The sequence below is a fragment of the Monodelphis domestica genome, chromosome 6 (genome assembly GCF_027887165.1).
Source record: "Monodelphis domestica isolate mMonDom1 chromosome 6, mMonDom1.pri, whole genome shotgun sequence".
Lineage (NCBI taxonomy): Eukaryota > Metazoa > Chordata > Mammalia > Didelphimorphia > Didelphidae > Monodelphis > Monodelphis domestica.
In genome coordinates, this window is record NC_077232.1 from 1,812,386 (window position 1) to 1,828,044 (window position 15,659).

A 15,659-nucleotide genomic window follows, 5' to 3' on the forward strand; every position below is an offset into this window, starting at 1 on the left:
AGTGAGAGAGAGAGAGAGAGAGAGAGAGAGAGAGAGAGAGGAGAGGAGAGAACACTCCGGCTTTCTCTGAACCAGGTAGAAATTCTAAGGTCCTAATCAGGAAAAAGAGTCTCAAGACAATGGGCCTTTCTCTGAGGTTCACACCTCCATGAAAGGCAGGGTCACTAATTCAGCTTTTCACTCACCAATGGTGACTATCTAAATGGAAAGTCTGGGTGTCTGTCTTCCAGTCTCTCCTCGAATCAAAAATCAAATTGAATATATCTCTCTTCTGGCCTCTGATCCTCTTTTTAAAGATCTTTTTCTCTTGTGTCACCTCCCCTAAATTTCACATCTACCAATCACAGCAGACACTTTTCTCCAGGACTTCCCACTCTTTAGTTTGCACCTTCTTTGGTTAGAGTATACCTTTTGGGTTACTTAACACCTTTTTGTAGTTAAAATGGGTAGATCTACTTAAAATACTGAGTTATCACCTTTTGGGGATTAAAATCTAAAAATTGATTGTGGATTACAATTTAATCTTCACAATAAAGGAAGAGCTAAGTATCTTCATTGTTACAATCAGGAGATAGCCAAAGCCAATCTTCACATCTTCCCAATGTTAGGTATCATAAAAGAGAAATGAAGGAAAAGCAAACGTATGCATAGGAAAAAGCAAAGGTTTGCAAGCAGGGTCTGTATGGACATGTACCTTTACAAGCAAAAACACCTAAAGCAGCCTATTTCTCTATGCTAGGAGGAGACATGCAAATATTCTTGTTTAACAGCTTTACAAGCTAGAATGAGAAAGCTACATGACATGGGTCTTTTACAACAATCTGGGCCATTAGATTATTCACTTCATAAGGTAAAGCCAGGAGACTCAGCATATATAAAGAACTTTGCAAAAACCTCAGCCACACAAGAAAATGGGATTGGACCATATAAAGCTACCCTAGTAATAGCTTCAATGGTAAAAGTCTTAGAAAAAGAACTGTGGAATCATTGTTCACATGTAAAACTCACTCAGTGAAAACAGAGGAGAAACCGAGTCAGAAATAGATTTAGGAGGAGAAGGAAAAAGAGATGAGATAGAAAGCAGTTATTTAAAAGAAAGCTGAAAGATTCATCAGGCAACTAAGATGACAAGCAGAAGGTACAGAAGGAGGAGAATTCAGGCCGACCAGAATGGAACAGAATGAAAGAAGGCTGTGGGAGGACAGCAAAAGGACAGTAAAGACTGTAAGGATTCTGTAGAGAAGAGGATCAGATGAGGAATGGACAGAAAATGTGTGAGATAAATGCATCATTAAACACAAACACACTTCCAATGTAGTTTCATGCAACAGTACATACAGACATACAAAAGAAGAGACCCATCAGGCAAGATGAGAAGAGGAATAACTAAAGATTGAATAAATATGTTACATGCAATGAGCACATAAAGGATACATAGAAATGTTATAAGATCTATATTTGATACAATATCCATGTCAATACATGGATACTTAAGAAAGAGTGATCTAGTAGTAAAATCGTATGTATTAGATCCAAAAGATCTACCTAAATAAAAGGTCTGAATGAGATAGTCTGCTTGGGGAATATCAGGAACAAATAGGAATCAATGTGAAGGTTAGAGTAGGAACATATAATACAGACACTACATGTTATACACACATGCATATAGCTCTGTACGTGCTCGTAAAATGGTAATATAAGTAATACACACATGTCTATATATGTACACATGACTGTTAGTCTGTACATGCATGTAACATTTAATTCAATGTCTATAGTTGCTGAAAATGCAGTTTTGCAAATTTGTACATATATGTAGGTGTAGGTATAGAATATATAAAATAAGGCTGTGCATAGATCAAATGATGTGGAACCTTAGATTCATAAGAGAGGAGACTGAGTTCACAATTTTATGTAGGCAGTTTGGTTGAATGTATTAGCAATAGCATTTAGAATAGAATTTGTTTGAATTGTTCAGTTAGATTTTTTAAATGCATTTTGCATTAATTCATTTTTAGATAGATTGTGTTTTTTGTAAAAAGCTTATGCTACAGTGGGTTTTATTGTAATTTTTCCTAGTTTTATGCATTTTTATAATTTTTTAGGTAAGATTGTTTTTGTATTAGTTCAGCATAATAAGGTTTTGATAGCAAACTGGTTTTGAGTTTTGAATTTTATTGTATTTGTATTCTTAGTAGGTTATATTCATATTTTTAGTTAGTTTTGAGGGTGCAAATGTTGCATTGTGTTGGATCTTTGCAACTTGTTGTAAATCCCTTTCCTTTCTCTTTCTTTCCTTTGTTCAAGTCCCTAGAATAGAAAAGATAAGATAGGAATAGCTCATTAAGTTTAGCTGTTTGTTATTTGGGGATAAGAATTTACAGTAGGAATACAATGAAACAAGGGATGTTTATTGGTGCACAGATAACAAAAGTTTTGATCTGTGCAAAGGGGGGGTGTAAAAGGGAAATGAAGGAAAAGCAAACTTGTGCATGGGGAAAAAAGCAAAGTTTTGGAAAGCAGGGTCTGTGTACATGCATAGCACTGAAAGGGAGTTCCAGAATTTGGGGAAGGAATTAGAGAGAGAACCTGAATGAGGAAGGAGTTCATTGGTCCTGGAAACCAAGGAGAGTGGAGGATTACTTCCTGTGGCCATCTCATATATGCCAGAAGGATGAAACTGATCATTCTCTACTGAAATCAGAGGTTCCTGATAATTCCTTCCATCTAGAGATTATCATTCCCATCCCTGTTTCCATCTACCAAGATCCTGTGAACATCGCTATTCTGAGAAATCCAGTGTGTGTGTGTGTGTGTGTGTGTGTGTGTGTGTGTGTGTGTGTGTGTGTGTGTGTGTGTGAAACTGCCAAGACCCAGTGAGAACAGCCCAGCCAGCTGGGCTCAGGTCTCTGGCCTCAAGGGTGAACTCATCAACAAATCTACCTAGCTCAACCTGATAAACTGTTTAATAGTCTCTATCTAAATAATTAGATTAGTTAGTTAGTGAGATTTAGCCTTTATTTCTAAGAAGAGGGTCCCTGAGGATCCATAGTTTGGATCTGGGGAGAGAAAATAGATGATCTAGGTTAGGGAAACCAAAGGACCACCCTATCCTTTGAGATTGAGAAGTATAATAAACCAGATACTGTTTTATAACAACTTAAAAGTAGTCAGCTTGTGTTATAACATCATCTACAGGTTAGGCCTACCTGGTGGGCCTACATCCTGTCTCCAACCAACTGTGAGTCATCACTGGTCTTAATGTCAAGATACCAACCAATTACTTCAGCTCCACTGAAGAATTATTTCAGTATCCAGGATATGAAAGATGCCTTCTTGAACTTCTCATTGCTACTTGGGAGGGTGATAAGACTTTCAAGGTCAATGACCCTGGATCTTGGCATATTAGGATTATTTGAAGGAATTCTGTTTATTTCACTTGGAGGAGAAAAAATTTAGGGGTAAGAGGAAAAGTATCAAGTATTACAAGAGAGTTAAAATTAGATCTCAATAATAAAAATATTATATTTTAGGAGATTTATTAAATGATCATTAGAAATCAAGGAATAAAGAGGATACAAAATAAAGACCACGTGCCCATGGCTGCTGATTAGCCATTTTCAAGATACCCACTCACTAGCATCACCACGCTGGCTGTATACCAAAGAGAGTGAGCAGGACTGCCCACTGAATATTTATTCCCTTTCTACAGGAAGTACATAATGACAGGAAGTCAGTGAGCTCCCAGGAAATGTAGTTCTTTTTTAGGGTAACAGATTTTCACTTATACAGTTGGTCCCCCCAATATTCCATATAGTCATGATGTGTCCCATTCTTTCCACTCCTCATCTCAGTTGATATAGAATACAATGATTTGATGACAAGATGGTAATGTGTTTTAAGATATTTATAAGATGTTTAGATTCAGGGTTCCATTGAAGAGAGGAGCTTATTGCCAAGAAACCTTCCTGACTCGCCTAAGCTATTTGGAAACTATCAAAGGCTAATGAGAAAGCAACCCAGTTGAAGAGGTGAGAGTTGGATCAACAGGACTTCTTGGATCTTAAGAGGCCATACTTAGACTAAGCCCAATCCCACTGGCAGGCAGGGAAGCAGAAGAGGAAGAAGTCTGAATGCTGCCAATTTGGGGGGATAGTTCCTTGATCATTTTCCTTGCACCCCTCCCCCTGCAGCCCAATGTAAGACCATATCCTTGGCTCTGATAGGCAATAATTGCTCATTCATTTAATAATTTTATTAATGTATTTCAGTTTTAGAACCTTTTCCCAACAAAATCAGAAAATCTTTATAAACCTTGAAGTTTCAGCTTTGTACAGGGAAAAGCATATGTATTGTAATCAGTATTGTATAATTAGACTTGACATAGGACAAATGAATCCTGAGAATTGAGTAAACTAATATTGTTAAAAATTTAAGTCCCATACCTCATTTAGATTAGAGGAGAATGGAATGATTTCCAAGTCTATAAAATAAATATTCTATTTGGAGAACTGCTTGTATCCTCCTTAGATAGTTAAAATTGATTTGGGGATTCCTCATGAACCCCATATTTTTTCCTTACCAATTTTCACGTTCTTCTTCATGTAAAAATAGTACCAGGATTGATGTATGAAAATAAAATATCAAGCAATATGAGATTTGGATTCATATCAGATCTCGATTAATCAGGAGAAATGATGATTTACTTTATTGATTAGCATTTTGAAAGATAAATCTCTTCAGCTCTAAAAACAATTGAATCTTTATTACTCTATATGGGCCTTTGAATTGTTATTTGCAAACCTTTCATCCTTTATCACAGAATGCAACTAGTTTTAGAGAAAGTAAAAATTAATAGGTGAATAAAACAATTTTCTATTCAAGATGATTAAAATGTAGTAACTGAAATAATGTCATTTGGCAATCCATTTTGTTTTAAGTTTCTCTGTAAAAGGTCATAATATATTATTTTATTATCATGCTCATGCTTTTGTTTTGGGATTTGGGGAAAACATTGTATAGGAAATGATATCAATTAAAAAAATAATACCCAGAGTGTATCATATATTAGGATGTCTGTTCTTCTTTGGTCTGAATGTTGTGAAATTATGAATTGGAGCTACCATTTATTAGATACGTTGTTTGCTATAATATAAATACTGTCTTAGCATCCAGTTGGGTATACTTGACCTTGAAATGAAGAATAATACTAACTTTGTGATTGGGGTATGTGCAAAAGAACCTATAAATTATTTTTACATTTTTACAAAGTTCTTTGGGGACTTGCCCATTTCTTTCGATCTTCAGTCTTGGCAAGGTCACATAATTCTATCACTGTCCTCATGATAATAACTAATTTTTTAATGTAGTACTTATTATGGCCTTGCTAGCTTGCTAAGCACTTGGCAATCATCTCGCTTAATCATCCCAACAACTCTGGAAGACTGATGCCATTCTGATCTTGATTTAACAGAAGAGGAAAGTGAAGTAGACAGAGGTTAAGTGACTTGCCCAGTGTCATACAGCTAGAAAGCATCTGAGGCTGGCTTTGAACTGAGTTCTTCCTGATCAGTTCCTTAAATCCTCTGGGAAAGAAGGAACTGTATGACTGTACATGACTAATAAGAGCCTTGTCTAATGATTGATTGTCATTCCAGCATGTGTATATTCTAGAAAAGAGGGGAGAAAAGATTTTGAGTCCATGTCTTTGCAAAAAATATATATATTTAATAAATACTGAAGAGAAATGCTTTTATTTATTGTTAACTCCCCTCCTGGATCACTGCCTTGTCATGCTGGAGGGGCTTGCATAGCCCAAAGAAACTATGACCTGTGCCATGCAGGATTATCCAAGACAGAAAGGCCACAGTAGAGAAGGAAATGGCAAACTATTCCAGAATCTTTGCCAAGAAAACTCCATGGACAGGGTTAAAATGAGAAAATGTGTGACCCTGGTAGATGAGACCTTCAGGTCAGAAAGTATCCAAAACTCTCCTAGGGAAGAGCAGATAACTACCCAAAGTAGCTCCAGAACTAATAAAGCGACAAGTTCAAAGGCAAAGGAGAACACAGTGTGAATTTGTCTGGAGATGAAAGGAAAGCCTGATGCTTTTGTGATCAGTATTGTATAGGAACTTGGAATGTGAGATCCTGAAACCAAAGTAAACAAAGTAATGTGGTCAGACAGGAGAGAGAAAGTTTAAACCTGGATATGTTGAATGTCAATGAATTTCAATGAATAGCTATGGATGCATTTCATTGAGGTGATTACTACACGTACTAGTATGAGTACGAATATCTTAGAAGAAATCTAGTAATCCTCAAGGACAAGAAATGGGAGAGAAAATCTATTTTGTAGTATAGTCTAAAAATGACAGAAAGACACCTGCTTGAATCCAAGACAAAATGTTCATCATCACAGTAATACCAATCAGTGCTCCAACCACTGATGCTAAAGATATCAAAATTGATTGGTTCTATGAAAACCGAAAACATCGTTCAGAAATAATACCAGAAAAGGTGTCACATTCATTGTAGGGATTTGAAATACTAAAGTAGGAACTCAAAAGATAATTGAAATAACCAGCAAGTTTGTATTTGAAGTAGCAAATGAAGCAGGGTAGAGACTAACTGAATTATGTCAAAATAACTCAATGGTCATGGCAAACCCTCTTTCAATAACCTAAAAGATTACAATAACACAGAACATCACCAAATGATTAATATTGAAAGTAGATTAATCATATACTTTGCAACCAGTGTTGGAGAACTCTGTACTGTCAGTCAAAACAAGACCTGAAGCTGACTGTGACTCAGATCATGAGTTTCTTACTGCAAAATTTAGACTTAAATTGAAGTTGGGGAAGTCATCAAACCATGACAGTATAACCTATATAGCATCCCTTATGAATATGATGTGAAGATGATCAATAGGTTAGATCAGTGATTAGAGCTAGTAGGTAGTGTCTGAAGAACTATGGACAGATGTTGTTAACTCTAAATAGTTAAGGAAAGAAGAAACGTTCAAGAGAAAGGAGGAAAGAAAAGATGCCCAGCTGAATGCAGAATTCCAGAGAACAACAAAGAGAAATAAGGTTTTCTTAAACAAATAAGGCAAAAAACCCAACAAAATAAATAATAGAATGGGAAAGACATCCCTTCAAGAAAATTAGAGATATCAAGGGAAGTTTTGATATTAGAATGGGCATAATAAAAGACAAAAATGGTAAGAACCTAAAAGAAGTAGAGGATATTAAGAAGAGTTGGTAATAATGTAAAGAACTATATAGGAAATATCTTATCACCACTGATAACTATGATAGTGTTGTTATTGCTCTAGAGCTAGACATTCTGGAGAATGGAGTCAAGTGGGCTTTGGTAGCCTTGCTTACAAGCCTAGTGGAGGTGACAGAATTCCAGCTGAACTCTTGAAAATACTAACACGTGATGCTTTTTAAGTGCTACACTCAATATGCCAGCCAAGTGACTTTATCCTTTCATTTACTGAAGCTGACAAGGAAAGGGCGGGGAGACATGGGGCCTTCTCTATTCTTCAGGACAAGGAGAGTGACCATTCATCAAAGTGACCCTTCTCTGGGTTGGTGGCATTTGAGGCCATAGACTTCACTCCCCAATTAAATACTGAAATCTCAAGCCAGGTAGGGGGCTCTAGAGTGAATAGAACTTTGGTCCTGGTATTAGGAATACCTCAGATCAAATCTAGTTTCAGACACATTGATTTGAGGACCAAATGAGATCATAAACAATCAGACACAACTGGAAGAAACAAACACCTCAAAGTAATTCTCTACCCCTCCCATTTTGTCTTCTAAGAGCATCCAAGTGGATCAGATTCATGCGGAGATCTCTGATTTTTAACTTTTCTCCAGGCATCTTATAGTTTCCTCTTCCTCCACTTCCTGGGACAGAGACAGAGGCATTTTTTGGATTGGCTCTGCTGTGGCTTGTGAGACAAGTGTCCTTCAACTAGCTGGAGACTCCAGAGTGTAGGAAACATTGTGTCCTGGAGCTAGGAAGACCTGAGTTCAAATCCAGTTTCAGATACCAGCTTTGGGACCACAGGGAAGTCACTGAACTCCCCGTGTCTCAGTTTCCAGGACCATAAAGTGACATCATCAAAGTATCTCCCTCCCTGGGATATGGTGAGGATTAAAAGAGAGAATTGTAAAACCCTTAGCGCAGTGTCTGACATAGAGTAGGCAGTTAAGAAATGCTTGTTCATTACAGTTTAAACCCTAGGATCCAGCAACAGGGAAGGGGGAAGGCTCTTGACTCTTCTCTCAGGAAGGTGAAAGGGGTGCTGCTACTCCTGGATCGGTGGGTTCATTTCCCCTGAGCCTTTTGTTCTTATCCTAGGGATGATGTGTCTAGAGTCTGGGTGTGGGAAACGTCCCTGTCCCGGATCTCCGATTCCTGCTCCTCCCCCAGGGCCCTCTGGAGGACCACCCCGAGGGGCTCCCTCCCCCTTCTCCGCCTTCGGCTGCCCAGGAAGAAGTAAATGAAAGGGTTCGCGCTGCTGTTCACACAGGCCAGGAGCAGGGCGAGGCGAAAGGGCATGAAATCGAAGACTGACAAACTCCAAAGGAAAATCTTAATCCCCAAGGGCACAGCGCAGAGCAGGAACACGAGGACGGTGAGCAGGATCAGGAGGTAGAGCCGGGGCGGCTGCCGGCGCTGGGAGCTGCACTGGACCCGGAGCACCAGCGTCAGGCTGGCCACGCACAGCACTGAGGTGACGGGGATGAACCACGCCGCCAGGAGGTGGCCAATGTCGTCCCAGAATTCGGGACAGCCTAAATGAAAACAAACCCCCAAATACCCGCCCCAGAACAGGAGGGCCAGAGCCCATATGCCAGCGCACACCGCCGCGGACGTGTGCTTGGGCCGGTGGCAGCGGTACCAGATGGGGAAGAGCACGGAGAGACAGCGCTCGGTGCTGATGGCCGCCAGCAGGCTCATGCTCACACAGTAGAACATGTATAGGATACAGTCCTCTAACAGGTACAAGAGATGCGCTTTAACAGTTTCCCACGGGTAGAACACAAAGAAGCTACCAAGGACAAGGGCGTCGGCCGCGGCCAGGTTAAGGATGTAGACGGAGAAGTGGTTCCTCTGGATGCGGAAGCCCAGCAGCCACAGGACCAGGCCGTTCCCCACCAGCCCGACTGGGGCAATGACCAGAGAGAGGATGTTCAGCCACTTACGTAAATCATCTTTGCCAACAGATTCCGGAACTAAAGTCCCATTTGAAATCGTCTCCGTTGTGTTGTCTGGAACATATTCCTGCTGCCCAGGTGTGGAGGACACCGCCATGGTGCTTGGTTCCAGCGGCAGGAAGCCCTCCCCTCTCAGATGCTCTGAGGACAGGAAGACATGGAAATGCATCAGGGGGTTTCCCAGGAGTGTCCTCCAGTTTAGAAGGTCAAAAGTTAGGGCCTCCTCTGCTCTGCTCCTTCTCTTTTGGGGGCCAGGCAAGGTGGCCATCCCAGCGCACAGAGCACTGGCCATAGAGTAAGAAAGAAGACCCAGACACATTATCTGTGTGGGAACATCCTTCTCTCTCAGGTTGCTCAACTCTAAAATGTGGCCAATAAGAGCACCAGCCTCAAAGGCTTAAAGGAGGATCAAGGGAGATACCATTTGTAAAGGGTTTAACACAGTGCCAGGCATGTTTCTGTTGTTTGGACAATTGGTTACTTGTGTCCCCCTCTTTGTGATGCTATTTGGGGTTTTCTTGACAAAGATGTTGGAGTGGTTCAGCACTTCCTTCTCCAGATCATTTTACAGATGAGTTAAACTGAGGCAAACAAGGGTTAAATAATTTGCCCAGAATCACGGAGCAAACAAATTTTTTAGGCTGTGCTTGAACTCACAATGATGTCTTCCTCACTCTAGGTCTGGCACTCTATTCACTGTGCCACCTAGGTGCCCCAGCTATGTGCTTGGCCCATTGTAAGCACTTAACAAATGCTTGTTTCATGCTTCCCTTTCACTCTGTCTCTTGTCATGATGTGATAGTGGGGTATAGAAAGGAGCCTCCCAGAAAGGATTAGATCTCCTTCTACTTCTCCTTTCTTCCCTGTCCAGTCTCCAACTCCCCCTCCGTTTCCCTCTCTCTTCAGCTCATTTCAACAGAAAGAGATTTATAACTTTATTTGTGCACCTGGACATTTATTTGTTCATTTACTCATTTACTCATTCCTAAATTCAACTATCCATTCATTTCTTTATATTTGAAAATTTCTATCAATAATGTTTTTGTTTAATAATTTTTATTTCCAAACATACAATTTCTAAATCAAGGAATAAAAAAGGGAAATAAAAATATTTCAGCACAATTAGCCATCATAAGAACCAAGTCCAACAGTATAATCCTCAGTGTTCCACACCTTTAGTCACCCACTTCTTGAATGTAGGGAAGGAAATGTAATAATCTCTTAATTGTTTTTTGGTACCAAACGGCAATAAACATTCGTTTAGTCCTTACTGTTTGGAGATACTGAGCCCAGAACAATGTTCAGCACCAGACTTGGTGCTGGGAATGCAAAGACAAGGAGTCGGTACCTGCCCTGAAGTAGCTGATATCCCATTGCAGGGACAGAGGGAGGAGGCTACAGCCCCAGGTACTTATCTCAGGCCAAACCAAGGAACTAACTAAGCCAGACCCTGACTGACTGCAGGTCTCGGGATTGTGGATTCCTATGGCCTCAGCTCATTTTTTGGACAAATGATGGGTTGTAGGGACAAATGTCTATGCCAGGGTGGGAATGTTCATCTAGACTGAGAGTCAGAGAAAAACCAAGGAAAGATGGGGTCCACATTCCCTGAGTCAGAGGCAGGGCTTGGGGATGAAAGTACAAGAACTTCAGCAGCTTTGTGCTGTTAGACCTACTAAATGCCTCAAAACAAAACTTCCTCCCTGCCAGGGCCATATCAAGGAGTGTCTACAGGTTCAGGGGTTGCTGCTTACTTCTGAGGGAAAAACTACAACTAATAATCATCAGAGTAGAGCAGCGGAGACTGCTGGCTCTACCTCCCGATAGTAACCACTTTGTTAGCTGTGCGCATTGAGAGCATCAATATAAATGTATGAAGAGAGGAGTAAACTCACAGAACAATTTTCAGCAGATCCAGGAAAGACAAAGAACGACAAGAAAAGGCCACAGACTGAGCACTTCCCTTCTCTCTTTCAGGTTCTTGTGACTCCTGTGCCTGGTCCTGAAGTTGATGTCTATATCTGTCTGCCTCAGGATTTCTTGGCCAGACACTGGGGACCTGGGTGAGCTTGGAGCAGGATTCAGGCGAGCTCCTCTCCTTCCCTTATATCTCCATCCTTCTTCCCCTATCACATAGACCTAACATAGAGAGTTTTTATTGGCTTTCAGATTCAAAGGGTGCATATGTAACAAGCATTGTCCCAGGAGACAAACTTTCTAAGGCCTTTCAACACCAGATAAAGCTCCTAAATGGATTCTCTCTGGTAAAAACTTTGATTCTCTCTAACCACTTGTCCATGCATAAAGGCATTAGTGAAATCACTGTTTGATTAGTGTGGCCCATTATCCCTAATTCACTGGTCTTTCCCATCATCTTTTGGTACTTAAAAGTCACATTTCCTGCAATTTATTAGGCTACTGTGGGAGTATCTCCTGTTGGCAGCCTTATTACATGTTAAAGAAAAAAGGAAGTACAATATAGAATTTGAGGAAGTTTGAGAAAACTTAGCATGAAGGAAAGTCAGATTTCTTCAGGTCTTCCCCAGTTGTATTAGCTTCAGTTCTGAATGTTTCGTATAGGAGTGTTGTCATTGGGTTTGGGAAAAAGCAGGTTGGCAGAGTGTCACACTGTTGAGCAATAGAAGACCACCATCCCAATATTGACAATTTGGGTAAACTGAGTCAAAGAGCCAAATCTCTCCAAGTCGAGTCAAAAAGTTAGAATTAACTAGTTAGGGCCAACTCCTCCAATAAAAGCATTCTCTTGCATGTGTTACATAGTCAGACCCTGGCAACAGATGATGCCCAAAGGAGGAGACCTCATTTATTATGCCCAGATTATAACAAATGACTATTTTCCATACAAGGTTGATGACATATCACAAGATATACAAACCTTTTTAAGAAACAGTTACCCAACTACAAAGCTGATTGGTTAGTTTGTTTAGCAATGCCCACATTAGTCTGAAGGTCAAGTCACAAGACAATATCCTTTATTGGGGTAGGCAATGACCATTATCTCAGACTCATCTGTTCTAAGGGGGAAAGATGGTTATTTCCAAATAGGGAGGGGCTCAAGATGTTTATCACCATTGTGGTCATAAAACTTAGAAGGTCGGCGTCTTATGATTAAGGAGAAGTACAAGCTTAGGGAGGGGTTGAAAATCCCCTTAGAAGCAGTTTTTATGCTTGGGTTAGAAATCCTTATAAAATAATAAACTCTATTCTTATAAAACTCTTATTCTCATAAAATCTAATCTTATAAAATCTATTCTTATATAAATCATGAACTCCACTGATTGTATCATAATGGAATTTATGCTAATCACTCTAGAATCACACTATTGATTATCTCAAACCTATCACTATCACTAAAATCCAATCACATATAAGGGAGTAGGGATCTATCTTCTAGACAATACCATTATTTTTTTCTCTGACTGTCCCCCCAAGATGTGTTAGGGCATGAAATTCAATGACTTGAATTCACATATAGAGCAACATTTCAAAATATGAAAATGAAGCTGCACTTTTGTGGTGGCAAAGAATCAGATACTAATGTCCCTCAATTGGGTAATGGTTGAATAAAATGTGGTATGTGATGTGTAAGAATTTTAGTGATTTGACTTAAAAAATCTAAATTAATTGGTCACCAGGGATGATTCACAAATAATAAAATACCCAAGTCAGCTGGGAATTATGGAGATTTTAATTAATATAGAATTAATAAGAATTAAGGGGAGAAAGAGAGAGAGAGAGAGAGAGAGAGAGAGAGAGAGAGAGAGAGAGAGAGAGAGAGAATTAATTTAAACTGCTCTGGCTCAGGCTGAGCCAGGCAGTAGTTAAAGGCCTTGGCCAAAGTGGGCTCCCTTAGTCTAAAGGAAAGGGAGACGGTCTTATCACTCACCATGAGACAGTCTCCAAGGAATCTCCAGTCCTCCACTGAACTCAATCTCCTGAACTGAGTTCTAAGATGAATTGCCTGAACTGACTTTTTTACCCTCCTTTTAAAGAAATTTTCTCTTATGTCACCTCCCCTAAATTTTCATGTCTACCAATCACAGTAGACACTTTTTTCCAGGACTACCCATGCTTAGTTCTCACCACTCTTTAGTTCTCACCTTCTCTGGTTAGATTATATCTTCTGAGGTACTTCACACTTCTTTGTTAAGCTTACCTTTTGTGAGTTACTTGACATTTTGTGATTAATTTAACCTTTATTGGTACTTAACACCCTTTTGTATTAGATCTAAAAATAGACTTAGCTTAAAGTTCTAGCTTCACTATAAGGTATGAATTAAGTACCTTCATTGTTCAATCAGGAGTTTACAACTTTATTTTCCCCTAAAGAATGTCTAAGTATGGGTGGAGTAATGTAAAGTTCCCAAGACATTCCTGATTCTTGTTAGACCAAGTATCTCCATTGTTACAATAAGGAAATAGCTAAATCAAATCTTCTAAAGTACAATCTGAGTAGTTTTTAAAATTCACAATCCCCCCTGATGATCATTGGGAGGCTAGTCTCCCCATTGATCATTTAACATAATCATCTTGTAGTCCTAAAGCACTTCTAACTACAGATGTATACAATATTCAATTTTCTAAGAAGAAATTACAGTAGTTAGGGAGGAATACAAAAGAAAGAAAGCAAAACCAATGTTTTGCTAGGCGCATTGACAGAAAGCCAAATTAGGGGCAGTCCCCTTGGCATAAAAGTGTACATTTACAATAAATGTTCAATCAAACTTTAGTTCAATCAATCACACCCAAAGTTCATTCTTGATCTTCTTGCTGTAGTATATGTTTTCTGGCATCTTTCTGCAAAAGTTCATTCTCTGGATTTTAGGAGTTAGATCTTCTTCCTTGAAGATCTTTCCTTGAACAAAATAAAAATCTTGGCTTTCTATAAAAATACAATCTCAAACAAAAAATAAAAAATCTTGGATTTTAAATTAAAATACAGTTCCCAGAATTCCCTAAAATCTCACCAGAGTCCTCACCTGGGCCAAGAACACAATTTGTATTTAAACTGACTGTATCACCTACTTGGGCTCTTTCTCTCTTCCACTTCTAAGCATATGCATCTCTCTACTGGGCAGGCAAGATGTAGTGAGTAGGTTGCACGTGTTTTTCTTATTTTGTATTTCTTTATTTCTTAATTCTAATAATATTTAATAAACCTCTAAAATATAATACGTTTAGTAGAGAAAACTAATTTAATCTTAACAGCTTTAGTGTCTAAAAGACAATCATAAGAGGTGTTACCTACCTTTAAGGTCACATGGGGTTCATTAGTATGGGGAGGTCAGTGGATAGGGACAATGGAAAGAAAAAATTAAACAAAACAAAACAAAACATGAAAATGATCTCTGAAGAGTTGGGTATTATCAAGCAGGTTACTGGACAGAGCAGTAGCCTCTTATTTTTAAAAAGACCCAGAAAGAGAGAGAAAATGCTGAATTGAAGACAAAAAGCAAATGGTACTAAAGTCTGGGGAAATTTGACCATTCTGTGTTAATGACCATTAAGTAAGAAGCGGAGATTGTATATATCTGGCAGAAGGCTGTTTAGTTCCGCCCCATCTTTAATGTAGGAAAGGAAAAGATGGAGAAGTGTCTTTCAAGAGTCAATATTTATTCTCTCATGTCCAATTCTTCCCTCTAGTGGTCAAAGGGGCTTATTGCTGAGTATGGTAGATACACTTCAGTCTTTGGACACTCCTGGCTTTGGGAATGATTGTGCTGGCCCTGTTGTGGCTTTACAGATAAACCTTGATGTTGGGGGCCATCAAGCCATGATGTTTTGACAAGGTCACTCATGGAAACCAGAGGATAAAAAGTGACTCCCTGGAAGGATGGAGATACCCACTCAGCCCCTCTCTGTATGAATTCTCTCACTAACATCCCTTACTATTGGAATTGCTATGATTATTTTTCTTTCCCTAGCTTCAGGAAAAATAATATGAGAGCAAAATACTTGCAAGATTAATACATATGCCCCACTTTAATCCCTCCAGAATATCATCAAAAGATCATACTTACAGAATTAAGCCTAAGGATTCTTATGTACCCACTTAGATAGGACCCTCTTTTCTAAGCATCAAAACTTCTGGCAAATCTTTGCTCAGAATTCCCCACTCCCATGTACAGGCCAAGAACAAGCTTCTTTGACCTAAAACTGACCCTGCACTTAGCAGTAGTTTTGTTGAATATCTCCTTAGGCTTTGTGTTTGTTGTTGGAATCCATGGAATCAAAGTATGTATCTGTGTAACCACTGAGGGTATAAAATAAAGCAAAGCCTGAATGAAGGTGGAGCAGCTCCTTGTGATGCCTGTGCTACAGGTTGAAACTTTCAGCTGTCTTCCCATTCATTATCTGCCAATGCTACCACACCCAGTCAAGGACCCCCCACACCATGACAGG

At 39.4% G+C, this 15,659-nt stretch overlaps 1 protein-coding gene across 1 annotated transcript; it reads right to left on the reverse strand.

Annotated features, from left to right (window-relative positions):
• Positions 1 to 6,310: 6,310 nt before the first annotated feature.
• LOC130455156 (mas-related G-protein coupled receptor member X4-like) lies at positions 6,311 to 9,333 on the reverse strand. Its single transcript, XM_056803558.1, has 2 exons — positions 8,852 to 9,333; positions 6,311 to 6,347 (listed from the first exon to the last, which is right to left on the reverse strand). The coding sequence occupies exons 1-2, from the start codon at positions 9,331 to 9,333 to the stop codon at positions 6,311 to 6,313; spliced, it is 519 nt and encodes a 172-aa protein (XP_056659536.1).
• Positions 9,334 to 15,659: the final 6,326 nt, after the last annotated feature.